Consider the following 25,550-nt stretch of genomic DNA (forward strand, 5'->3'; position numbering starts at 1 on the left):
TTGTCAATGCCTTGATTTTGTTGTTTTAAAAGAGTAAGACATGTTGAATTTGTTAAGCAAGGCCTATATATTCCCATAAACCCACTCCAAATTCTCTCTCTGACTAGTCTTTAGACAAGGCCATTGTAAATTTTGATATTTGACTAAGCTGCCCAGCCATAAAGCAGAATGAATGAAGACTACATGTGCACTGTAAAATGAGGTTTGTCCCAAGCCAACGTGTCTCATCAGGACAGTATTTATCTCCATGGGCCAAATTCATGGCACTGCTTAATAGTTAGCAGAAAAATTGTGCTTACTATAGCAGAAAATTGTGTTAACCTTAAGCACTTTTTCATGGTATGGATGTGCTAACGGTTGCATATGCAGGAAGAATTTTATTGTTACGTCACTGATTTAAGCAACTGTTTTTAGCATGCTTTGCTGTGCTTACTGTTTATGGTCTCCATGAAATAGACGGAGGCTCTGTTAGCAGAAAATTGTGTACCTAGTAGTGCCATGAAATCGGTCCTAGTTTCCTTGGCAATTAACTGAGAATATTTCTATTCCCCCTGGATGGGATGCCAGTCCGTTACTCCCTAGCTAATGCCCGAACCCATTTACTTAACTTAAGCATTCAATTTATTATTTTTTAAATTGGTAGGTGCCAGCCTGTGTGGTAAATACATTTTAAAGTTAAGTTTAATTTATCCATTGAAGTGGGGGTGAAAAACTAGTTTCAAAATAACTGTTACTTTGTCAACCATAGTTTTTCAAATACCTGTTTACTGTCTCTGTTTTTCTTTCTATTTCTTGGTCACATGGTTAGAGCATAAACAGTTCTACACAGTTCACATTATGACATTCGTCACTGTAAAATTCAAAACAGACTTTTTAAAAACAAGAGAGACTTTACAATTTCATATGAAAAATTATAATTAAAAAAAAAATGTATAAGTGACTGAATGGTGTCAAGTATATGAGAAGCTAGGTCGAAGTTAACTTTTAGACCAGCAGTTTTTCATCTCTGAACAGAGATTTGTAACTGAATTTAAATCAACTTTGAAATGTGTATCTTTCTGTAATTCGTTCGGGTATATGAATGGTATTTGTCAACTTTTAAAATCGTATTGCTGTCGCTCAATTTGAAATGAAATTGTACTTTAACCGTTAATTGTATGATATGGGTGCTGTATTTATGGATATGTCAATTTATGTATAATTAAATGAAGAATAGTAACAATTTTTATGTTTTAATGTGATTTCAAATAAATTGAAGGAAAGAAAATTGGAAATGAGTTTGTTTTTTTGTGTGCTTGTGACACAATGAACCACACCAAGTGTCTAAAATATCTGAACCACACACAAATTCAGACATTTTGATTGATGGTCTATAGTCACCGGTGTGCATTGCTTCAAGCAAATGCAAAATGTGGAAGACTTCATTTGAAACGATTTGAAATCGATGAATGTAATTTTGTGTTATTGACTAAAACTATGAGCCAAGCAAATTTATGAGAAAAATTGTGATGGGAAAATTACCAATTTGTTTTCAGATAAATGTTTACATCTGTAAAGTGCTGAAAGATATCACAGATGACTTTTGGTGCAGGTATCGAACGAAATAACGATTAATGATAGCGTGGGGTTTAGGCGCAGAATATAATGATGTGTTATTTCACTTATTTGCTTCAGCCCCGCCCCCCACCCCGGCCCATCCATGTCGAAAGAGGGCGCTTTATTCCAATTGCGGTGAGCTGACTAGTTTGGCTCGTCAATCGGCACCAGTCTCAACCGGTGCGTTCGACATGTGCTTTGCATATCTCAAGCCAAAGTCTGAAACCCAGTCTTATTCAGAAATAAGGATTTCTTTAGTCTTAATTTCGGAGGTACGTTTGCCTACGAAGTACAACTTACAAGCCATTTCTTCATCATCATTACCCTTTTTTTTTGTAAGTGTTAATGCCTTTTGTTTAATTGAAGTTTCGAGAGTTATTATATAGGTAATCCTTACTTTTAGGACACCTCTATTTTGTACGAGTTCTGTTCAAAACTGACTTTTGCAAATGACTGTCCAGTACCAAAGTGACATTTGCAGGCTAAAGAAGTATTTTTTCTTCAGACAAACTCATGTTAGTTGTAATTTTGAAAGCACTTTCAAAGAAAATGTGACTTTCCTACCTTTTTTTGCAGTTCGCCATCTTGCTTTTTAAATTTATTTTCTGTTTGTCATCGTCGTCTTTAACCCCTCGTAAATCAAAACCCTGCCCTCTTTCTACAAAATCAAACCTGCTGATATTCAAGAGGTGTCATTGCCAAATGTTCAAATGTGTCAATAAATATCAGAATGTCACTTTTGAGTGTCATTTAGTCAGCTGTTTTGGTGAGTCTTTTAACCTTATATAGGAAAGGGGTCCTAAAAGTAAGGATTACCATTATATAGACTTTCTTTCATTGGAAAGTGGGAAGAAAATTGCTACGTAATTTGTAGATGTTAGTTAGGCCTGCTTTGCAACTCAACGTTTCGTATGCGCATCTTAATTCTTATCTCGTGATCTGATCTAAAGTTTCAATTCTTTGGGCTTTCTTACACTTCTAATTTTTACGGGACCTTCTTACGGTTTAGTTCTTGGAGTGTTTTCATCATTCCAAAATGACTTTGCTACCATAAGCAGAATTATAACACAAATCACTATCAGATTCAGTAGGCCTATTGTTTGGTAATGGTAGACTAGAAAATAGAAACGTGATTTTCTTGTAGTCTGAGTCCGAGTAACTACACTGAACTAGGACTGTACGATTTTTAATCGCCTTTTTTAACATTTGGACATGGTCGGGCGATAGTAGAGTCGGAGATTCATAGCCTTTACTATCGCACGACCAACCCCTAGAACTATGGGTATTACTCGTAATACCCATAGTTCTAGGGGTACGCCCGCGCCCGACCATGTCCAAATGTTAAAAAAGGCGATTCGTAGAGTCCTAGTTACTCGGACTAGACTAGTTTTCTGTATAAATTAATAACTAATTTAGTCTGGCTGTATATAGCCTCCCCCCCCCCCCCCCCCACCAAAAAAAAGAGTAAAATATAAAAAACTGTCAGTTCATAAGTTTTCATTTTCTGTGTATTTAGTTTTTTGTGTAACTGTAAATAAGTATTGTAAATTGTAAAAGTTTGGTAATGCCAATAACTACTAGAAGCTGGGGTTTCCCAAGACCAAGAAAATGCATGTCAGCATGTATTGGACTTGATCTGAACTTGATCAGACGTCTATAAAAGGCCCATGTTTACTACATGTATTCCCTTCCCCACTCACAAAGTGGAGATAACTTTTGATTTTTGATTCACTTACAGGCTGTTTTGTCATAACAACAATGGCAAGTTTCAGGTTTGACATGTTTGATGACATTCCAACAAAGTTTGGTCCTGACAGCGTACTGAGACATCCAAGTCCGAGAGTCCCCCATGTTGTGCTGGATCATGAATTCATCGGCGATAAACAAGTTTTTGTGATCGGAGATGTGCATGGCTGCTTTGACGAACTCCAAGAGCTTTTGCAAAAGGTGGAAATCGGCACTGGCAACTCTAACATCATCACAATATTTGTCGGGGATCTTATCAACAAGGGGCCAAAGAACAGGGAAGTACTGGCCTTGGTGCGTCGCTTGGGAGCCTACTCTGTGCGTGGGAACCACGACCAGAAATGTCTTGCACAGATGGCATTGTTGCGGGAAGGCAAAACCGTTTCGAGGAAATATCAATGGTTAAGGATCCTAACTGATGAAGATTACAGACAACTGATGGAGCTCCCATATTCGATCAGTTTACCGTCGCTACAGTCAATAGTGGTGCACGCTTGTCTGGTACCCGGAATCCCCATCACTTCTCAAGACCCAGTTCATCTGATGATTATGCGGAACCTTGTCAAACAGAATTTTCGAACTGAAGGCACAAGTACCGGTCGGGATACACAACCGCTCTATAGACCGTCACAGTCGCCAACGGCGGGTGAACCGTGGGCCAGTCTGTGGCCGGGACCAGACCACGTGTATTTCGGTCACGACGCAGTGAGGGGATTACAGCGGTATGAATACGCAACGGGCTTGGATACCGGTTGCGTCTACGGCAGGCGATTGACCGGTGCGTTCCTGACGGGAGAGAAACAAATTGTGCAGTTTCATGCCAAGAAAACGTACTGTGAACCGGACGGCCCACTCATAGCTGATTGAAACCGGCACTATACTACCAGCATTCCAAGACTAGCAGTCCAAGACTTTCTTATACCAGGCTAACATAATCGCTAGATTTTTTTCAGTGTTGAAAACAAGTCCTTTTCTGAGTCTCCAAATTTTCTGAAATATAATATAAGTTTGGAAAAAAAGGAATCCTGTCTGACGCTGAGGCTGTGCTGAATGAAAACTTTGAATGAGTAGGAATGTTATAGACTTTTGGACACACAAGTAGCTGGACAGACAGTCATGAAGGAAGTATTTGTGAAAGGACTAGGACTTCAGTCCGATTTTTTTTTCAAATTCTGGGGACTTTTTAACAAACCTTTTTGTTGAAATGCTTGAATTATCCTGCCTGCTGTCAGAAGCCCAGATACTCGGACTACAGCAAGATATATTTGAGTAAGCTTGTTGGACGCAGAACAGGAGTACATTGTAAATTATGACACTCCTGTTACATGTAGTAAAAGGGAAGATACAACATCTTACTGGATTGTGAGAGAATGACAGTCAAAAGCATCCTGTAAAATTGTGGCTCCTGGTGTTATGACATTTTCAAAAATATTGTATTTTTCCAATGCTGGTCGGCCGACCAGCATTGGAGAAAACTGACTTTTTTCAAAAAGTGCTCCTAGTTTTTCATATTAAGTTATTCCGCATTTTCTTAGCAACTGATTACACACCTGATGAAGGGGTACAAGCCTTCTAGACTGATTTGATTCTCTGACCTTGCAATCCTCCAAAGTCTATAAATTGCTCCGTTTCATCTTACGTGGGGTCAGGGAACCAGACTACAAAAACATGGTTGGTTTTCTTGGATTTTCCAGCATCTCCGAACCGAAAATGTGAAGCAAGTCAGTTTAACAATATTTGCTATAACATACTAATCCTCCAAATCCATTTATTTCTGAAATTGCAGCAAAAGCAAATGTTGTACATTCCCTTTAATGTAACTCAAACAGTGACCGCATTGGATTTGATAAAAGTACAATGTAATGACAAGAATGTGATATTGCGTGCATATGACTGCCTTGGTCAAAGACAAACTACTGCGCTTTTGGTAATACATGTATACTTAGATCTTTTTTGATGCAGTTTAGGCAAGTTTTCTTAATTGCCAAAAAAAAAAGTGTGTAAAATCACGAATTGTTAGGACAAAGGATTTTGCAAAACGAAGTAGTCTTGAAATTGTATACAGTGTTGAAACATTGGTGAAGGGCAAAACCGAGTTTGATTTATATGACTCCGACGCAAAATTCCATCTTATAATAGATACTGTTTTTAGCTTAACATCTCAGTGAAGAGAGTTTTCTGGCAATTGTTTGACTTTTTCTCATAAAAATTGCGGTTCTTTCTAAGTCATTTTGTACCCCAGTTAACCTTGGTTTAGATCAAAATTAATTATGCAATGTAGTAGAAATCAGTGAACCATTGCAGTTGTAGGAATTCACGAGTTATCCTTACAACTGCAGTCTACCTTAGATTAAAATACTGTGATGTAACTGTAGACATATACATTGATTGTTTTCTTATTTGAAGATTTACGGCTGACAAGCCACATAAAAGAGTCTTGTGTACATAGCAAAACATCGTTACATGTATATTATATTACGAAATATGAAATAAAATTATTACAATTTTTTAATATGAATAATAACTTAAATTGAATAATAAATTTACCAGTATAGCAATAAATAACCAGTACTATTGAAAAAAAACGACAATCTAAAGTCTACATTGTAGGTCATTAGTTTCTTTCACTTTCTGTGATGTGTCGGATGGATTGTCTCTGTGTTAATGGGTGAGATGCTATTTCAAAGTGCATTTTCGTTTTATGACTTCCAACTTGACGTTTGCTCTTTTGTAATTTTGCCTTTTGGCAGCTGATGTTTATTCTACTTTTTGTTGGTCCAAGAAAAGCCAGCCGAGGGTCCTCGTACCTATGTCACTCACTGTCAATTCTGAATTTGAATGATTGAAGGCTGACGAGGCTCGGGCAGTGCTATTGTATAGGATTACCCCATAACCCTAATGAATGGACTTCCAGTAAAAAGCTTATCTGAATCAATTGAATAGAATATTATTTTGTTTCAGAAAGTGAGCCTTTTTTATTGAGGACATTCTGATTATTTTACTTAATCCAATTGAAATTGAGTATATCGTGGCTGATTTCATATAACGTACTCCAATAACAGCATGTCAAATTTCAAAGGCGAGTCAAATGTTAATCTTAGCTACAATATGGGGGGGGGGGGCGGGGTTGTGTTCATACGTAAATAAATTAATGTTTCCCAGGTATACGGCATATATTAGGAGATAGGTCTTAGAAGTGCACCCGCCCCCCCCAAAAAAAGAAGTTAGTGAATGTATGCCTTTGAACCTATACAAAGATTGATAGTAGACATGGAATTTGACAGTTGGATTCTGATTATGGAAGGCGATCAGTAGTCCGGATCATAGGTGTATTGACAGATTTTTAAAACCTACATGAATACTACATCCCTTGTCAAAATGGCCACGCCCCTTTTAGGCATCGCTTGTGCCCAACCCGAGAGGGCGCCCTTGCTATTGGTGATTGTAAACAACATGGCGGCAGATTACATGCGACAGAAATTGACTTCGTTTTCGGAGGCAATTTTCCCCGGTAGACCTTTACGAGACAACCGTCAGCATCATGCCATAAGACCGGGTAAGTATATATTTAGATATTTTACATTCAACTCTGTCTTTAACCCTTACCTACTGGCGATTTGGTCATGTTGGTGCTGTCTTAAAATAGGTGGCATGGCAGTTTTGGACCGACAAACTGCATTTTTGTGGGCACAATACAATAGGGAGATGAAAAAAAGTAAGAGGGCGCTGTTCATTCGATGACAACTGTTAATGAGGTGTTTCACGGTAATATGCACCATCTTGTTCACTGGGCAAAAAGAACATCCATTGCTAGACGCGGGCACATTTTGGAATGACCGCATGATGACTCACTTGGAAGCGCAAAAGTTTTCCATTGACGATGCGTACACAGGCACAGCAATGCGTGTAAAATTGCCCCGCGGGCAAGATGGCACATATTACTGTGAAACATCTTATTGTGATTAAAATTTTGCTTTTTACGGCGTTGTTGAACCGGCACTGCACGTACTGAACATGCGCACAAATCTTCGTTTGGTTCCGCGATTACATTGTTGTTGTGACTTCGTATTCAGGAGATGGGAATCAGACCTGTTGCAATTTCGGCCTTTTGTTTACTTCATTTTTTTTGGCAAAACCACTAAACCACTGCAACAGGTGATGAGGATTTTTGTTTTTTATTGCAAAGAATATTACTGTCAATTTGGAGCAAAACGAAAATATTTTAAATAACTCCACACATATATGAATACCATTATTTTCTTCTTTTTTTCCACCAGGGAATGAACTGGTGTCCAACTTGCCTCTACAGATGGCTCTGTACTTCAACGTATTCTTCTTTCCATTTTGGCTCATCTGTTCAGCCATACTGCTGCAACTCAAGGTAAACAAAAACATTATACATAGTTTCAATCCTTGAAGAAAATGTCACCGCAGAAATAACTCTTCAGAGAAAGTTCAAATTAACTTATTGTTGTCATATACATGTACCTCACTTGTAAACCTCAAATTTTTTCAAAAATATTTCCAAAAAACTTGTTTATCAGAGTTTTTTTAATAGTCATTTATCCCACATTCCCAATTACATTTTATAAATTCCATTAAAAACCAATGTACCAATCTGTTGTACATCTGCAGATTGGGTACGTAAACATGAAGATTTGTTGTTTGTTTTATCTTCTCAGTTTTACCACCTGGATGAGATATTTCGGTTTGTGTGTGTGACTGTCTATGTGGTGATGGGCGGCACAGAGATCATGAGACTCTATCTGGGATATCTGGGAAATCTGCAGGAACGGGTAAGACCAGACAGAGAAAATAGTGACTTCAAAGGGCCAGGTATTCAGAGGATTTTGGAGTTATAATCCTTGACCAGCACCCCTTATCTAATCTACGATCACATTAAAAGTTGCTCTCTTTACGGGCAATTCTTATATTATGTCTGTGACAGAGCCAATTAACCATGATATCTAATTAATAATTCAGAGAAATGATGCAAAGCTCCTAGTCTGTAATCTCCTGGACCATTACTGGATGATGGATGTGAAAAATAGTTTTGTGTGTTTATTCACTGAGTCTTTAAAGGTCTGTCACAAATAGACATAACGTTGGAACTTTATGTACATGTAGATGCATTTTTTTAGTTTTATTATTCATTTTTGACATTGAACCAAAAAAAATAATTAATAACTAACTTTGAATTATAGAGTAATGACTTTAAACATGTGAAATAAATGTTAAGTCCGTAAAAAGTCAGGTGGATTTTGTTTTTGTGTGTTAGAGGCCCAAAATAGAAGCCTTTTTTGGAGGGTTGCAGGCATCGCCAGAACAGAAAAAAAGGAGGGGGTTTTGGTTTAAATTACACATACAGATTATGATTAGGAGACAATAATTGAATTGGTTGATGAGTATGGTCGAGCGTCTTCATGTCTAGGGTGTGCTTAGGTCTGTCTTTACAATTTATGTTATTTATAAAAATACCTGAGAAGCAGCTAAATGTTAGTGCTCTTCACTCGCCCTCATTCCAAGGCTTAACAGCTGTCATCAGTACACCAGTCACTGACATACACATTTGTTGTTCTCCTCAGGTTCCTGAGCTAGCAGGCTTCTGGCTCCTCACTCTCATCCTTCAGTTCCCTCTCATCATCTTCCTCATCGCTGTGGAGCGAGCCATGCCGGTCCCCGTCGAACGTGCCGTCCACTTGGTCCAACTCGCCTTCATTGTCTTTGAGATCGTCTGCGGCTTTCTGGCCTTGAGAATCATGACCCAGCACCAGATCATGAAGTTTCATCTACAGGACTTTGACACCATATTTGACCTGGAGGAAGGCCATCATGAAGTCATGAGCCGGTACACGCCGTTGGCATGACGACCGCATCCAGATGGCGTTAGATTGCATTACGTGTGTACATAGTTGTTGTCGTTGTTTATGAGTACATGGGGCTCAAGAATGTAGCTTCAACCTGTATAGGGCTTAGACCAAATCATGAGTTTGTTGTGTTTGTCGTTTTCTTTGCTAGCTCAGCAGATAGTTCGCTGTACAGGGCCAACTTCAATAGTTACAAATCAAGCTGAACAAAATGTTACACAAGAAATACAAATGTTTTTAATTCTCAGTGCTTCAAGAAAAAAGGGACTTATTCAGAAAAAAAACGTTGTGATTCTGTGAGGTTTCCTCTCATTTATGGAAAACCAGTTAAACAAGGGAGTAACAAAGTAATATTTTCAACTTGGTAATCAGATGATTAGTAAATAGGAGGAAATTGCTTCCATTGCAAAAGGGGGACTGCAGAATTTAAGCCTATTTGTACAGGCAACTTTTCAAAAGCTTATATGGCAGACGGTTGATTTGAAATTGTATTACATCACTTCAATACTTTTTTCTTTCTAACTAAGTGGTTTTCACAGCTTTCCTTGTCTACTTTGGATAAATGATAACCCACAAAGATTGGAAGTACATGTAGTATTGAATTGTTGGGCCAAGAATTGGTTTGAAGATTGTGTCAATTACTTCTTGTCAACTTATAGATCCTTTGCATTCAGCCGCCATCTTTGAGGTGTGATTTATGGTAATTCATTAACAATGAATGCAAGAGGTCTACCCATGCGTATCCCTGTTGAACAAAAGCACACACCTCCAACATGGCTGCAATGCAACAGGTCTATTTCAGCCCCTCCCCCTAAAAATGCGAGGGGAGAATAGTGTCATCAATCATAAATTTGCTCCATCAGAAATTCATTGCTAGAAATAAATTCAATTGCTGTAGGTGGCTTGTCTGTAAAGTTATAAATGATGTACGATATGAATCTTAACTTACTTGGTCTGACACTGCCTAAGAGTCCAGTAATACTTACTGTACATTTCTATGAAGTAAATAATTTATTTTTATGTATATAACAGTGTTATTGTGAAGTTTCAGTACTTTGAAATAGTAAAAAATAAAATGTTTCTAAATTCAAAAGGAAAAAAAACCCACCTATTTTTCATTGCTCAAATTTTCTTGGCTGGGACAGTTGGAATGACTTTATTATGTTGTTGGTATATTTATTATTTCTCCATAAATGCATGCCCCCTGCTGGTGTCATGGATAAAGCGCAAGCAATTGTTTCCACTTTAGTTACTCTAAGCACCCCTGTTGGTAAAAAGTTTAATAGTGGCAGGCAAAATAGAAGCACATTCTTTTTTCAGTTGCATCATGGAGGTAGGAATGGCATATTGATGTGGAATGTTTGGCATTACACTTTAGTAATATACATCTTTCTTTTTTCAAACTCAAAAAAGCGATTCACGGATGTTTCTGGAAAGAAATTTAAATTTTAGTGGAAATGGGGCGCGCGCGCGCGCTCGCTGGATCATTAAGTTTTTGTCTGATCATTTTCGAGAAAAGAATTTGTTTATAGCGCCCTCTATTGTCTAAACATAATTAGTTCCGGTGTATGTCATGTATTTTGGTGCGGTTAGAGCGCGAGAACTGGCCAACTTAGCCGTATTTTTTTGACGCTTTTGGAGTGAATTAACTTGAATCATGGCAGGAAGATTGTCGACCAGACGAAGCGGAGATAGTTTGGAGAGTGAGCGTCAGAATTTCATTAAACAGCAGGTAAAGTTGAATATTTTAATGATACATGTAATCATGACAATGAGTTCATCAACTTCATTTGTGTTGCACTGTCCATAGTGCCTAAAGCTGCATTTCGCCATAGCCTTAACGTTAGGGCCCTAGCTATATTTCTATGCCTATAGGCCCTACATGTATAGTACTTTAGTAATAGTATGTATCGGGCGATCGTGTAGTGTAGGGCCCGGTTCCAGTATAAGGGAACAAAATCCACTTTAAAATTATTGGACCTACGTGACCTACCAAACTAGTTGGCGACATTCTCAATAAACAGGTATGTCATAGAGGGCAGGGTTTTGTTTTTTTGAGGGAAATTTGGGGGACAAATGACGATGACACAGTCTCTCGCTCTTAAGCACAAATACAAAAATAAATTATTGGAAAAATATTTAAGTACTTAATTGTTTTGTTTTTTTCACGGGGTTGCAGCTGCATGTTATTCCCGTATTCATGTCGGGTGTTATGTCCTTATGTGTTGTTTGTGTGTGTAACTTGTATATTTTTGTATGATTGTAACTGGGGATCTCTACTCGACAAGCATTGCTTTCTAGGGATCCCCATCCACATATTTTGTAAATATTTAACTCTCTGATTGTCTTTTTTATGTGGAAAATAAAGTGAATTGAATTGAATTGAATTGTGACAACATGCGACCCGAAAATAAAGATGGCGATCACTGCACGATGTACCATGAGCACGCACGGCGCGCTGAATCGCAAGGCACAAACCGCGCAGGAAAATTGTGATTTCTACACCAAGAATCTGTTCAAAATTGCAAAAAGAGTGTCATTAGAATTGAGAAAAGTCTGCTTTTGATTGTAAAAAGGTGATTTTTGAGTAAAAAAAAAAATGTTGACTCTAATTTTACCAAAAACAAAACAGGGGCCCTACACTTCACGATCCCCATATATTGTGCGTACAAAATGTACATGTTTATCAATATCATTCTTTAATCCTTGCTTACGAAGTAAACATTGTGCCAAGGCTGATCTGATAAAATTATTACTTACTGCAGAAAGCAAAAGTTTGGGAAATAATGTAGTAGGCCTATTCAGACGCCATTTCTGCATGTTTTGTGGTTGTGTACAAAGTCATGATTGAGAGTCAAGTTGACATGGTTGAGTGCATTTTCTAACAAAATAGGAATTGTTTCTCAGTCCCAGATTCATGTCTTTTTAACATGTTTGCAGCAGTTTGCAGTGACTGACGTTTGGCTTCATTGAGATATATGTGAAATTAAATTTTGAAGTTTGAGGAATTAAAACTTGTACTTAGTCATTGGAAAGAGCTTTAAAAATGAAATGAAATGACACATAAGGCCAAAAAAAAAAAAAAATGTTTCTCGTCCGGGTTTTTGAAAAGAAAGGAGGAAGAGGGGCTTTTTATTTTTAATTTTAATTTTTTTATTTTTTTTCAAGATGGCCACCATTTTAACATTTCCTGCAACTGTTGGTGTTTCCACTGTTCAAAGACACTTTTAAAATGAAAGACAAGAGAACTGAACATATTTACAGTGTCATTTAGAGTTGTATTGGTCTACAGATAATGAACAGTTTTAGATGCATTTGACTTTTTCGGTGTTTTTTTACAGCATTTTTCAAAAATAAAAAATAATAATAAAATCCAGGCGGCCTCCAAAAAGGAAGTGGGCGGGGACGAGAAACATGTTTTGTTTTTTTACTTTGCCTAAAGCAGCCCAGTCAGGTCAGATGAATATTAACAAAGTTATGATTTTTTTAAAGAATTAAATATTCATTTCTGCTATACATTTTAAAGAAAAACAAAGAAAACATTGTGGCCCAAAATGAAGTCTTTTAAGACAGAAACTTGTTCACATTTTGTAATACTTGGCATATTCAGTTCAAATTTCTTGTGTTGGTTTTAAAGCAGCATACACGATTGAACATTTTATCCAGTACCTTGAAATTGAAGTTAATTAAATCAAAAACCAAAGTTGTGAAAAATGACAGCAAAGCAAACCTCAAGTATTGAATTAAAATTTCTGTAGTGCTTAAAGGGAATATACATCATTTGCTTTTGCTGTAATTTTCAGAAATGGTTGGAATTGGGGGGTTGGAAATATAAAGCAAATATAGTTACACTGACTTTTTGGAGGTTTTGGGTTCGAAAATGCTATAAAAACCAAGAAAAACGATCATTTTCCTTTAGTCTGGTTCCCTGACTCCATATAAGAAGAAACAGAGCAGTTTACATACATTGGGGAATTGTAAGGTTAGGGAACCAGTCTAACTGGCTCGTACCCGTTCATAGGTTTGTAATCGATTGTAAACAAGTGCGATGGTCAATTGGGGCCAGTATTTGAAAAAAAAGCCAGTTGTTTCCAACGCTGATCGGCCGATCAGCGTTGGAAATTGATACAAAAATACCACTTTTCTTGAAAATGACAGTATACCAGGTGCCATAATTTTACAGGATGCTTTAGACTGTCATTTACCAACATCCTATTAAGGTATTTCGCAAAAACTTGGTAGTTTTATTTTTCGATGTTTGCAAATGTTGTATATTCCCTTTAAATCTCCAACTACTCTTTTACTGATTCTAGACCAACTACAGCTCAGCTTTCATTCGACGGCGAGACAGAAAGAAAAAGCTCAATTGAAAGCCGCGTTACAGTTGGTCAAGCATGTTAAAGTGCCTTCAGTTGACAGACAACGATTTCAGATTGCCGAGTAGATATTCTTGTGATCTCGGGAATTCTCCTAAATTTCACCATTTTGTGTGGCATTTCATTTTTATTTCCAGGGATTCTGAACCACCCTAGACAGTGCAACTGGCATAATATACATGTATGCCTGGCTGTCGTCCGAAAATTTGGGACCCTCAATAAGCCCATTCACTATTCCAATTGTGCAAGCGCAAAATGTGATTGCTGACGAGATTCAAGAGATAAACAAAGCAGATGAATTTATAGGCCTATACGGTACACAAGTCTATTGGGGTAACCAAATCCGCATTCTGCAATTTTTTATCTCATCAAAAGAAGATGGAAACGTTTGTTCGCAAAAAAGCTGGAGCATACAAAAATATAAACTAAAAATATCATGAAGGGAAGCTATACTTGCAAACCTCAAAAACACAAAACTACTGAATTGTTATGAAATACATGTACCTTACTGGACTGTTAGTGAATGACAGTTTAAAGCATCCTGTAAAATCATGGCACCTGGTGTGCTGACATTTTGAAGAAAAGTGGTGTTTTGTATCAATTTTGGCCAACCAGCGTTGGAAGAAAAACTGGCTTTTTTCAAATACTGCCCCCAATTTACTATATTTAGTTTGTCTGAATTTTGTTTGCAATCGATTACACACCTATGAACGGGTACAAGCCAGCTAGACCGGTTCCCTGAACTGGTACAGTTCCCCAACGTCTATAAATTGCTCCATTTCAATTTAAGTGGGGTCAGGGAAACAGACAACACATGTACATACATGTAGTACAATGTACAATGTACAATGTACAAGAACATCATGATTGTTTTTTGTTTGTTTTTTTCAAACACAAAACTTCAAACAAGTCAGTGTAACAATAGGCCTATGTGCTATAAAACACTAACCCCCAAATCCATCTATTTCTGAAAATTACAGCAAAAGCAAATGTTGTATTCCCTTTAAACCATGGTGCTGTAAAAAGAAAAGAAAAGAAAAAGCCATTTTGCACTGCACAATTGCATATAAATCAAAAGTTAAAACCCTACATAAATATTCATCAGCTGTAATATAATGCGGGCTGATGTATCAGTTTCATTTAGGAAATGAAAGGGTTTGCCCCACCTTTTGTGTTCACTGTGATGTTTTGGAAACTCCTTTTACATATACCGGTAAATGGTTTGTAACCCAACCCCAATCCCCCTCATTTCTTCCTACCGTAGGGCTGTCCGTTTTGAAATAATTTAGTATCCGATTACTCAAAACTGCATTTAACCGAATATTCAGATATTCGAAACTGGCAGCTGCAACTACGTGCTGTGCCGGTCAAAAGTTGCACAAAGACAAACATGAAAGAGTGCGCCAGTTAAAAGTTGCGTGCATCAATCCATATGGGACACATAAGTGTTTGCAGTAAGTATTTTATAAGCTGTAAAAAGGATGTGAACGATGAACTGCCTTTGACCGAAAAAGTTACCATCGACAAAAATATGGCACCTGACACTAAAGCTTCACAACTTTATGATACAATCATGTGTGTACATGTACTTGCGTATTTTTTTCCCTGAATATTCAAACTGGCAAACAGCTATTCGAATATTCGGTTGGTGATGGAATGTTCTGGTATTTTCTTCCCCACACATATTGCAGCTGTAAAACTTCTTTAACAAGATTTTTTTGTTTGCAATTTCAGACCATCAGTGTATCCAAAGCCATCAATGCTGTGGAAGCGCCAGTCAAAGTCAAACATGCCAGGAGTATCCTTTGAGTATAAGAATATGACACTTTTTGTTGTAGTTTTATTTTATCACACTGGTACTCGTTCCAGGGGTGGATTGATCAAAGAGGCATTATAATGCGGAACTAACATGTAATGGATTTTGTTCAAATGTGTCAAAGCGCTTCAAAATTATTACCCCTTTTCATCAGGCCACGAGGCAATTTTACATCAGTGCAATCAGTTCTCTTTCCTCACAGGTATTCATTCATTCTCCTGGGTGGAGAGATGCAATTGTTGTAAAGTGTCTTGCCCAAGAAGACAAGCACCTGTATATCCATTGGTGTTCAAACCCACATACATTGAACTGCTGAATCTGAATTGAATACCATAAACACTGATTCATTGCACACTATACAACAAGTACATTGTACATGTACATGTACATGTACATGTACATGTAGCCTTTCTGTTCCATGTTTTCTCTTAAAGGCACGTAGCAACATTGAGAATGACCCGGATTTTTCTTTTAAAAGGTGAATTGGTGCAAATAATGAGATACATGCACATACATTGTACAGCTGTTGGCATGTTGAAGCCTTCAGAAATGTATCCATGATCAGGAATTCCACTGGAATGTGCTTCGTTAATTCTTCAAGTTGCTTTCCTTAGCCACTTGTATCAGGCATAATAATTGGATCGTTTACCGATAAGGGCTTGTCAGTCTTCTGGGCGGCCGTACTCCGGCTTCCGTTACAAACCTCGTCCATCACGTGCTGGAAGTTCTGCCACACGCTGCATAAAGTCATCAGAGACGGCCACCAGAACGTGAGTAGCATGTCAGGATTGTGTCCCATTTAACCTTATTTTCAATTATCGTTTTGTCATTTTCAAGGATATTTTTGGTGCTTTTTTGGTTTTTATGCTTTTAATGCAAATTTTCACATATTCATGAGCAAAAGTGTGATGTCATTTCAGGCAGAAACCTTAATGTTACAGCTATTCCATCACCAAAATTTGCCAGAATTTTGGATATATTCGCTAACGTAAATGTTCTTTTCTTTGGTGATTCGTTGTTACCGCATGGCAGTAAGCCAGTGAGCAAACTTTTCTCACAAATTTTTGATTCACAGTTTGCAAAGTAAACCCCTAAACTGAACAGTGTCTTCCTGAAATGACATCACAGCAAACCCCCCTCAGGTGTCTGGAGAAGCATGGACATGTTTTAAATGTTTAAAGTGCACTTTTCAATAAAATTAACCAAAAAAGGGATGTCAAATATTGTTCATACATTTAAAAGGATGTCATGCCCATTTAAAGGGAAAATACAACATTTGCAAACATCAAAAAAAGAAATGATCAAATCATCACGAAATACTTACTGGAATTGTTAGGAATGACAGTCTAAAGCATCCTTTAAATCGTGGCTCCTGGTGTGCTGACAATTTCAAGAAAAACTGCATTTTTCCAACGCTGGTCGGCCGATCAGCGTTGGAGAAAACTGGCTTTTTTTCAAAACTGTTCTTAATTTTTCATATTTAGTTATTCTGAATTTTCTTTGCAATTGATTACACACCTGTGAAGGGGTACAAGCCTGCTAGACTGATTTTCTGACCTTACAATTCCCCAAAGTGTATTAATTGCTCCGTTTCATCTTATTGGGGTCAGAGAACCAGACTACAAGAACATGATTGGTTTTCTTGGTTTTTCCAGCATCTACAAGCCCAAAACGTGAAACTAGTCAGTTAAACAATATTTTCTATATTTTAAGCAAATGTTGTACATTCCCTTTAAGCTCGTGCATCTTTCAAAATCTCGTATCAACCTTCCATCATGCCATTGTTAAGGCATTCCTGTAGTCTGTCATCTGAAATTACAACGTGAACCCTTTTCCAGGAAGAAATTTGTTTAATCTAGACAAATGGATACATACTCCTATTGTTTTGACTTTTCTTTTTAAATTTTGGCCTGATAAGACACACTTGTTTCCCGTTGTTTTTCCACGCAAATTGAAGAAAATGCATTGAATTGGTTGTTAATTTTAAAAAAAAAATATCTTTGACACATTGACATCTGTTTGTGATATTAGCCTGGAAACACAGTTTTGTTTATTAAGTAATGTCATGAATGTGGGTCTGACACATGTACACATGAAGACCCATGTACAAAATGTACATGGTTCAGACATACTTCCTGCTGTGTACTTCAACATGTACACGTAGTTCAGCCTACATGTACAAAATGTACATATATGGAATTTACATGCCATACATGTAGCAATTGTGTATAATGCCCGCAAGGCCGGCAGGTCTGCCATATGTCCATTTCCACTAACCAATATTTGATGAGAGTATTTTTGTTCAAACAAACCTCACACTAGCAGTAAACCCTCACTAATAACAAGTAGTCACTGTATGTGATTGAAATTCAAGGTAACATTGGAAACATGTGGGCAAGATGTACATTGTACACAGTACAATGTACACAAACCCATACCACCAGACCACTGCAGTAGGCATAGGGCCTATTTGTACATTTTAGGTCCATCTGGGTTTCTCTACATTTGTAAATTCTGGTCCACTTTTTTCCCTGTACCTTTTACATCTGACTATGGAGCTATGATCTGACATACAAAAATACTTCTGAATTCACTCTTAATATTATGCCCTTTCCTCCTAAGAGTGATTATGTACATTTTTGTAAATAAATAAAACTACCTACATTGTACACAACAAATGAGAAAATAGTTATAATTTTTTGTTAACGATTCTTGAGAGGTAAATTAAAAAGTTTCAGGAACAGGAAAATGTCACACTTTGGACTGTACATTTATTGAATGACCGATTATTATACACGTTCACTGAACTCTTTTTATTTTCAAACTTGTTTTGGCAGTAGAGACCTCTACAAAAAAAGAAGCAGTTTTGATCAATCTGACAGGTTGAATTTTGTTTCTTTGCGGCAGTGGGAATCCCCAGAGCCAAGCACCTGCTAAAATATCAGAGAATTTCCCTGAACGATTCATTAGAATTCACAGCCAGTGTGTGTACACAGGGCTTTAATGCATATATCCGAGCCTTTGTGTGGATTTCGAGCAGCCTGTAGCAACACTTGTAATCGAAGTAGCGTAATTTAAAACTATTCTGAGATGTAGGGTGCATAAAGTGGTTGGATTCTATCACCGCATCGGACACAATTAACATTGATCAGTCTCATGTTTTATATGATATCTTTTCCATCTGTCAGGTCTGCGTAAAAATAAAATTTGTTTTTGTGAAAAAATTCTTTTGGAGGAGTGCCATGTTAGAGGAAATAGAAAGTTGAATTTGTTGTCATACAGTGAACATACATTTGAGACTTTAATTAAGATGAGACTTACATGTAAATAATAAAAAATAAAATAAAAAGATACTCAAAATGAAAATAAAATAAAACGAAAAATGGAAAAATTCAAATTTCCCAGAAAGATTAGAAGGTGAAGAGTTACAGAGTAATGCATAAAGGGCTTAATACTGGTACATTATATTTTATGGGACTCCTTGCAATAAAACATGTCATGTTGGATTGGCCAATTCTCCAACAATGTTCTATGTCCCATTCTTTCATTGGTTTGTCAGAACTGCAGTACATGTACCAACCAGCCAAATGTGTGCAGTTTAGTGTACAGTATACTAGTGTTTCTTAACGCAACATACATGTAATCGTCCATTGCAATTGCCATCCTAAAGACAATGAATGAGGGTAACAGTCAAGTTAAAATTCCAAAATATTCATCTGCGGAACTTTCTGAACAAGACAACCGATGTATGTCTATTAGAACCAGTCCCAGAGTGAAATATAATTCTATTCAACTGATTCAGAACGGCTATTCACTGGAAGTGTCTTCAAATTTCATTCTTCTCGTGTACACAATGGGCATGGATTTAGCTCATTCATTTCTGTGTTACGGGTAACCCTGTATGATAGCACTGCCCGGCTCATAAGTCAGTATCAATTGTACATGCATTGTACAATGTATGAATGTACTGGTATATTATTTCTTGATAGAAACTGTGCCATAAATCTTAAAATGTACCGTACATGTCTGCATCTTATATGAAATGTAAATGATGTTACCATGGCTAGGATAATATCTTGCAATCACCCAGTCGGTACTCAGAATGATTAACTATAGCACGTCTCTGCTGCGCTATGAATGTCATGCTCACAAGACTAAAGTGGGTGAATGTCACCATGTCCGTTGTGGATTGGTTGTGCCTGCACTCGATATTGAACAGTGATGAGAGGAAAAGTACCGTGACATGATTGATAACACGATGTTTTACCAGTATGTTTACGTGTCTTGTACCTGTACATATGTTAGATTTTCTGATGCCTTAGTGTACTGTTCAACATGTTATAATAATATGCAAACAATTTTTTGCCAAGTTGTCCTTTCAGTCAAAATCAATTACATGTAGGTGACTGTTTTCAACAGTACAGTTAAGAGCTCCCAGCCCACATAAAGCAGGATTGACTGGCTGTGACTGAAATGTTGATAAGACAGCTGTGGCAGTGCCTACAGTTGCCTGCTTTCGTGGTTTTTGTCTGCTGACTGAATTTGACTAGTCAGAGTGCTTGCTTGAAGTGACTCCCGGTATCTTTGTGTTAAAGGCATGGCAGGGGAAGTGGATGGAATTGTTGACTGTCTGTGACTGTTCAAACAGTAGCAGGGTTAAGATGTTTAAAGCTCATTCCTACGTATGAAGAACATGTAAAGAAATAGAAACCAGTTAGTGTACATTGTTTTGCATTGGTACGAAAGATGCATAATTTACTTTGATCGCCTGTACATTGTAATTGTCTCGTGGTTTTGTTTATTAGCTTTTGCCAAAAATATGGACAGGAAACACTTACAGTTGACAGTATGTACTGGTACATTGTATGATGGATCTGTAAACAGAACTTATGGAAGGAAAGTTATGATTTTAAAGGCATTTTTGAAACAGAAAATCTTTTTGACTCAACAAAATACTGCTAGGGACATCAAGCTGAATGAAAATAGATCCAGGGCAGAACAATTCTGAGTCTGTGTACAGTAATATTCTGCAAATCCTTGGCAAATCTGGAATAGTTAGATTTTACATGTAGACCTGCAATATTAACGCAGATTGCTTACACAGATACTTGCAATGTGAAATTGTTAAGACCCCTTGACCCGTTAATTGGATTGCCTGGGTATAGGCACTGCAGTGGGCGTGTCATGCAGAACCCTAATGACCCTACCTGGACCCAATGTCAGGGCTCTGCTGGATTCTGTGCTTATGATCACCATTCTCGTTTGTACATCGCCAGCAATGACAATTCTGTGCTGGCCATGAATCCTTACATGCTTTCGGGATGTGCACTTGAAGCCAAAATACCTTGCTAGTTGCTAGCCTGTGAAATATTTGTGCACACTTACTGTAACTACGGTACATGTAAGCACTGGAGTTGTGGTGGGAATTTTTCACTTAGGGCATTTAGGGTCAGCAGAGAAATGAATCCACGGAGCTGCTAAAAGGAAACAAAACTTCACTGCCAAGAAAATTCAAGTTGTAATTACCGAGTGTAACATGTACATAGGAGAGAACCATTGATAAGCAAACATGTCATGACATTTGGGCCGGTGTACCGGTACCTTACTGGTCATTGCTGGTACCTGTAATTTTGCTTTTAAACATGTTAAATAAAAAGTTGTTTGCTTACCGGTAGTTAGTTTGTACATGTATGTAGATGCTTTGGGCCTTGGTTCTACAATTTGACATCCTAGTCCTACTGCTGCATAAATGTCATACTGTACAATGTACATGTACATCATGACAACCTGCATCCTACATGTACATGTATATCATGTATGTATATATGATTTGTTAGATCTTGATCTTAACCTGTTTCGACCTCATAATATGATGTCAAGTCATTTAGGATCCTTGGTTTGACCAACTATACATTAGGCTGTTTTCGCTTTTTCAGAAAGAAAGTCAACTTTGGCATGCTAACAGTTAATACATACATACCGGTACATCATGATACATGTACATGCATACATACATTTTGTAACTTTCTTGGTAAAAAAAGACAATTACTCAAACATACAATCAGTTTAGTGATATTGTACTGACATATGTACCATATACATGTACATGTACTAAACTCAGACTAAGAAATACCGGTACATTGTACAAATGTACATGAGTTGTTTTCCATGTACTGGTGTACTGGTAAGGATTAATTAATGGCAGAGACACTCACGTACATGTACACTCATGTATACATAAAGACGTTAATTTGTATGCAATACTGAAGTGAAGCATAGACCCACGTTAGAATGTGGTACTTCCATACGTGAATGTACCGGTAATTCAATTGAATTTGTACCTTAACTGATTGGTACTGATCTGTGTATCTGACTCTATGTACATAAATGGATTGAGGATTTGTAATCACTGGAAAGCAGAAATAGATGTTGGCCAGTACCGATAGGGAGGAATGCGTCACATATGAACTGACGTACATGTATGTACTTGCATGTGGGAACCATCTTAACCTTAATTCTCAGTCTCTCATGTAATGTATTCAAGCAAATCTCAAGAACAGACTTCAAACCATTAGCGCTTGTACATGTATTACATTGTAACACACTGTATTAACTCCTGGATGAATGCATAAAACCATAGAGTGCTGTGATAGGGACGGTATTTGGAGTAACGGGCAGGTAGGCCATCAGCCTCGGTCCAAAATTTTGGCCACCGGTATCAAATGAGGGGAATAATCGTCATAGCAATTTTTGGCAAGGTATACACCTCCAGAGTTGGAAAATATGTGAAAGCATTGCAGCAGTGGCAGCTTTTTGGGTTTTACCGGTATCACCCTTTTTTTTTCAAAATGTCAGTCAAAATGCTTGTTACCACTCTAGGGGCGGCATACCTTGCGCATGCGCACTATAATCATTTATGCCCTGATTTGATACTGACCAAAACCCCAGGCTGATGGCCTAAGGGCGCTTTGGGGCAGTAAAGTGACCAGTTTATTAGCTCAAAAATAAAAGTTACATATACACTTTGTTGAAATTTACATACACTGTATAGATATCAGCTTTTCAGGGTGATGTAAATTCAATTTAGGGTTTTTTCCCTTCACTGACGTATTTTATAAACGCTGTATATTCAGTGTTGCCTCCGAGTGATGGTGAAAAAAAAAAATCACTCGGGTGCCAGGAAAAACTCCGGCAAGCTCGGTGGTTGAGTGGTAAGACGTCTGCAGGCACTCGTAAGCAGTAGGTTGTTGGTTCAAGTCCCACCCGAGTTATTCTTTTCTCACAATAGCTCGGGACAACACTATACAGTGTTAATAAAACACATTGAAGGCCAATACCCAATATTGACTTTATTCTAAGTGCTGAAACTAAACAGAAGATATTAAGAAAATATTGAAAATAAATTCAGTTAGTCCGTTTTGAAAATAAATTGAGTTAGTCCGTTATGATGGTACTGAAATTTAGAACAATTTACCTTATTTGCATGGTTTTTTTTTGTGCCACAGGTTTTGAAGGATTGTCAACCCCACGCTGGGTACATTGGACGACTTGGTAGCAACTGGGTGAGTATAAACCATGATGCTGACCAAGGGATTATACTTTGCTCCAGTCAGGATTACGAGGCAGGGAATGGACTCTAGAAAACACCTGTCATTGCGTCAGTTCCGCTAAGTCCTGGGCCAAGAGCTGCTATTATTAGCAAAAAGTATTGCTTAGGCCAAAAAATTGTTCACAGTAACGACCTCAATATTACCGAGGTATTTTTGTCTCTTAGTGTTTTAATTTGCTTGCTTTGGGACCTTTAATAACAATAACAATAAAGTCTGTTTAATTGTTTAAATAACCACTCACAAAAATAGCATACATTGTAGGGAGACACCTTTTTATATTAAAAATGTACTTTTGTTTAATTTTTGGCCCAACGTGGCAAAAGAAAGTTTGAGGTCAGCAATTTGGTTGTGTTACTGTAAACACAATGGTTTTTTTTTTTTTTGTCTTAGCAGATTTTACCTCCAGCCAACGAGACAAACTAAAGAACCATGTCACTCAGCAATAAAACATCATTCCTTCTTAGCAAGTCTTAATTATTGTGACTCTGATATTGGGTTTGACTCCTTTGCCGTTCTGCTTACCAAAAGTCACACAGACACCTGTTATTGAAAATTCACAGAAACACCTGGCATTGAAGGCCTGTTACCATGGTTACTGATCCAGGATCTGTTTGTTTCTTTCCAAGATACAGATCCCAGATCTCAGGGATCCTTCTCATGAGGTTGATCAGAACGGTATTCAAAATGGCGACCATTTATTATTATTATTTATTATTATTTATTACTATTATTATTAAAAGTAACTGGCGTAATTATTGTTGAAAAACAAACTTGGTTGAAAAATAGTAAGGGGACTAAACTCCCTGTGAAATTATTCTTTCTGGGAAGCTGTCATTTTGAAGAAATCAATGAAAGAAGGCCTTCCAACGGTGATTCTTAAGAAGCACTGTAGGAAAATTTAAATTAGTAGTTCGTTTTGTTATTCAGCGCAGCGCACACAAGTATTGGAACGACGCACACGCACGCACGGTTGTTATAATTCGTCGGATCAGTGCACGACGTCGCGTATAGCTGCAATTCAAAACAATTCAAAACATGATTCAGTAACTTTTGATTTGAAATTGAGATCTTAGAATGCTGTTTTTCTCGGAATGTACAGCTGAAGCTTAGCTGAAACTTCATCAAGTAAGTTGCTCAGTATCCTTCATTACATTTTGAACACTTTTGTTGCTTCAAACGAACAAAATGCACTAATTACAAATGATGGACTATAGCTTTAAAGACCAATTAGATAAGACAAAATTATCAGAAGTGCCAAAAATAGGCACATCTGTCTGATTCAGCTAGGATTGACACTGTTGGATGTGTCATTACCTGGTCATTGCCAATATTTGGGCTGTGTTGTTTGGTCCGCCCAACTACAAGTACCCAGTCTAATAATAGACATTTAAATGTATCATGCTGCCACCATTTTGGTCATGTTCCCTGTATCCAATAACAGTACTGAATGATAATTTTTTTTTTTTGCAAAAAGGAACCAGACTATTTTTCCTTCAAGCCTAACTTTGGTAACATTGATTTGAATGGGAAAAAAAATCAAGATGGCGGCAACATGATAATGGTCCATTTTGTTTGTCCTGTCAAAAAGAACAAAGAAATTGAGAAGAAAACAAGCGGGAAAAAAACCGAAAAATAAACACACAAAACTGAAGAAAAAAAATACAGAAATGGGTAAAACAAAGTTGAAACCTTGTCATCTAATTCATTGTGCAGCTGGATATTTCTGCCTGTTGTCATTTCCTGCATGAAATCCTTGCAGATGCATTCATTTACAGATTCCAATTCCTGTTTCTTCTAGTTATCAAATTTTGAAACAAAAATGTAATAATGAGAAATCCGCAGTATATGTGACTGGACTGGCAACATAAGTTTTCATTCTGTGTAGTATCAACTCCTCTTGAATATTCTGATTAAAGGGAAAATACAACATTTGCAAACATCAAAAATCGAAATGATCAAATTATAACGAAATACCTTACTGGATTGTTAGGGAATGACAGTCTAAAATATCCTGTAAAATCTTGGCTTCTGGTGAGCTTACAATTTCAAGAAAACTTGTATTTTTCCAACACTGGTCCCAAAACATGAAACAAGACAGTTTAACAACATTTTCTACAGCATACTAATCCTCCAAATCCATTTATTTCTGAAAATTGCAGCAAAAGCAAATGTTGTGTATTCCCTTTAAAAAAAGAATACTTTTTTTGGGGGGGGACCAAAACTTGAAGAGGCCGTCCAAGATAACAAGCGTTTCAACACACAGGGAAATTAATTCACACAATCTATTTTAGTCTTCTATTTCAATACAATAGCATATTAACAAACACTATTAACAAAATGAAACTGTCAAACAACCCGATAAAACTGAAACAACAGATCAAATTTGCAGTCATTGTTCATCAGATTCACTTTCAAAAGCCAGTTAAAGGTAGAACCATTTGCTTTTCATGCATTTTGCTTATTTTCAATAACAACCTCACTCAAAATCCAAAGAAGAATGGTCAAAACATGACCCGTTGAAAGTTCAGCTCAGTGGATA

At 37.3% G+C, this 25,550-nt stretch overlaps 3 protein-coding genes across 4 annotated transcripts in view; all 3 read left to right on the forward strand.

The window, feature by feature from the left end:
- Window positions 1-1,817: 1,817 nt before the first annotated feature.
- On the forward strand, window positions 1,818-4,353 carry LOC119730548 (bis(5'-nucleosyl)-tetraphosphatase PrpE [asymmetrical]-like). Its single transcript, XM_038203522.1, has 2 exons — window positions 1,818-1,931; window positions 3,335-4,353. Exon 2 carries the CDS (start codon window positions 3,355-3,357, stop codon window positions 4,207-4,209), a length of 855 nt encoding a protein of 284 aa, XP_038059450.1. The 5' UTR covers window positions 1,818-1,931; window positions 3,335-3,354; the 3' UTR covers window positions 4,210-4,353.
- Window positions 4,354-6,743: 2,390 nt separating this feature from the next.
- Window positions 6,744-10,283, forward strand: LOC119730549 (transmembrane protein 17-like). Its single transcript, XM_038203523.1, has 4 exons — window positions 6,744-6,898; window positions 7,620-7,723; window positions 8,025-8,138; window positions 8,928-10,283. The coding sequence occupies exons 1-4, from the start codon at window positions 6,796-6,798 to the stop codon at window positions 9,207-9,209; spliced, it is 603 nt and encodes a 200-aa protein (XP_038059451.1). The 5' UTR covers window positions 6,744-6,795; the 3' UTR covers window positions 9,210-10,283.
- Window positions 10,284-10,746: 463 nt separating this feature from the next.
- The window catches only part of LOC119730322 (huntingtin-interacting protein 1-like), a 43,450-nt gene continuing 28,646 nt past the window's right edge, over window positions 10,747-25,550 (forward strand). For both annotated transcript variants that reach the window (XM_038203160.1, XM_038203159.1), the window contains exons 1-4: window positions 10,747-10,941; window positions 15,320-15,383; window positions 16,029-16,171; window positions 22,907-22,963. In XM_038203160.1, coding sequence (XP_038059088.1) covers window positions 10,867-10,941; window positions 15,320-15,383; window positions 16,029-16,171; window positions 22,907-22,963 — 339 coding nt within the window. In that variant the 5' untranslated portion in view covers window positions 10,747-10,866. The remainder of the gene's footprint in view (window positions 10,942-15,319; window positions 15,384-16,028; window positions 16,172-22,906; window positions 22,964-25,550) is intronic.

This window comes from Patiria miniata, unplaced genomic scaffold (genome assembly GCF_015706575.1).
Source record: "Patiria miniata isolate m_02_andy unplaced genomic scaffold, ASM1570657v1 HiC_scaffold_22, whole genome shotgun sequence".
Lineage (NCBI taxonomy): Eukaryota > Metazoa > Echinodermata > Asteroidea > Valvatida > Asterinidae > Patiria > Patiria miniata.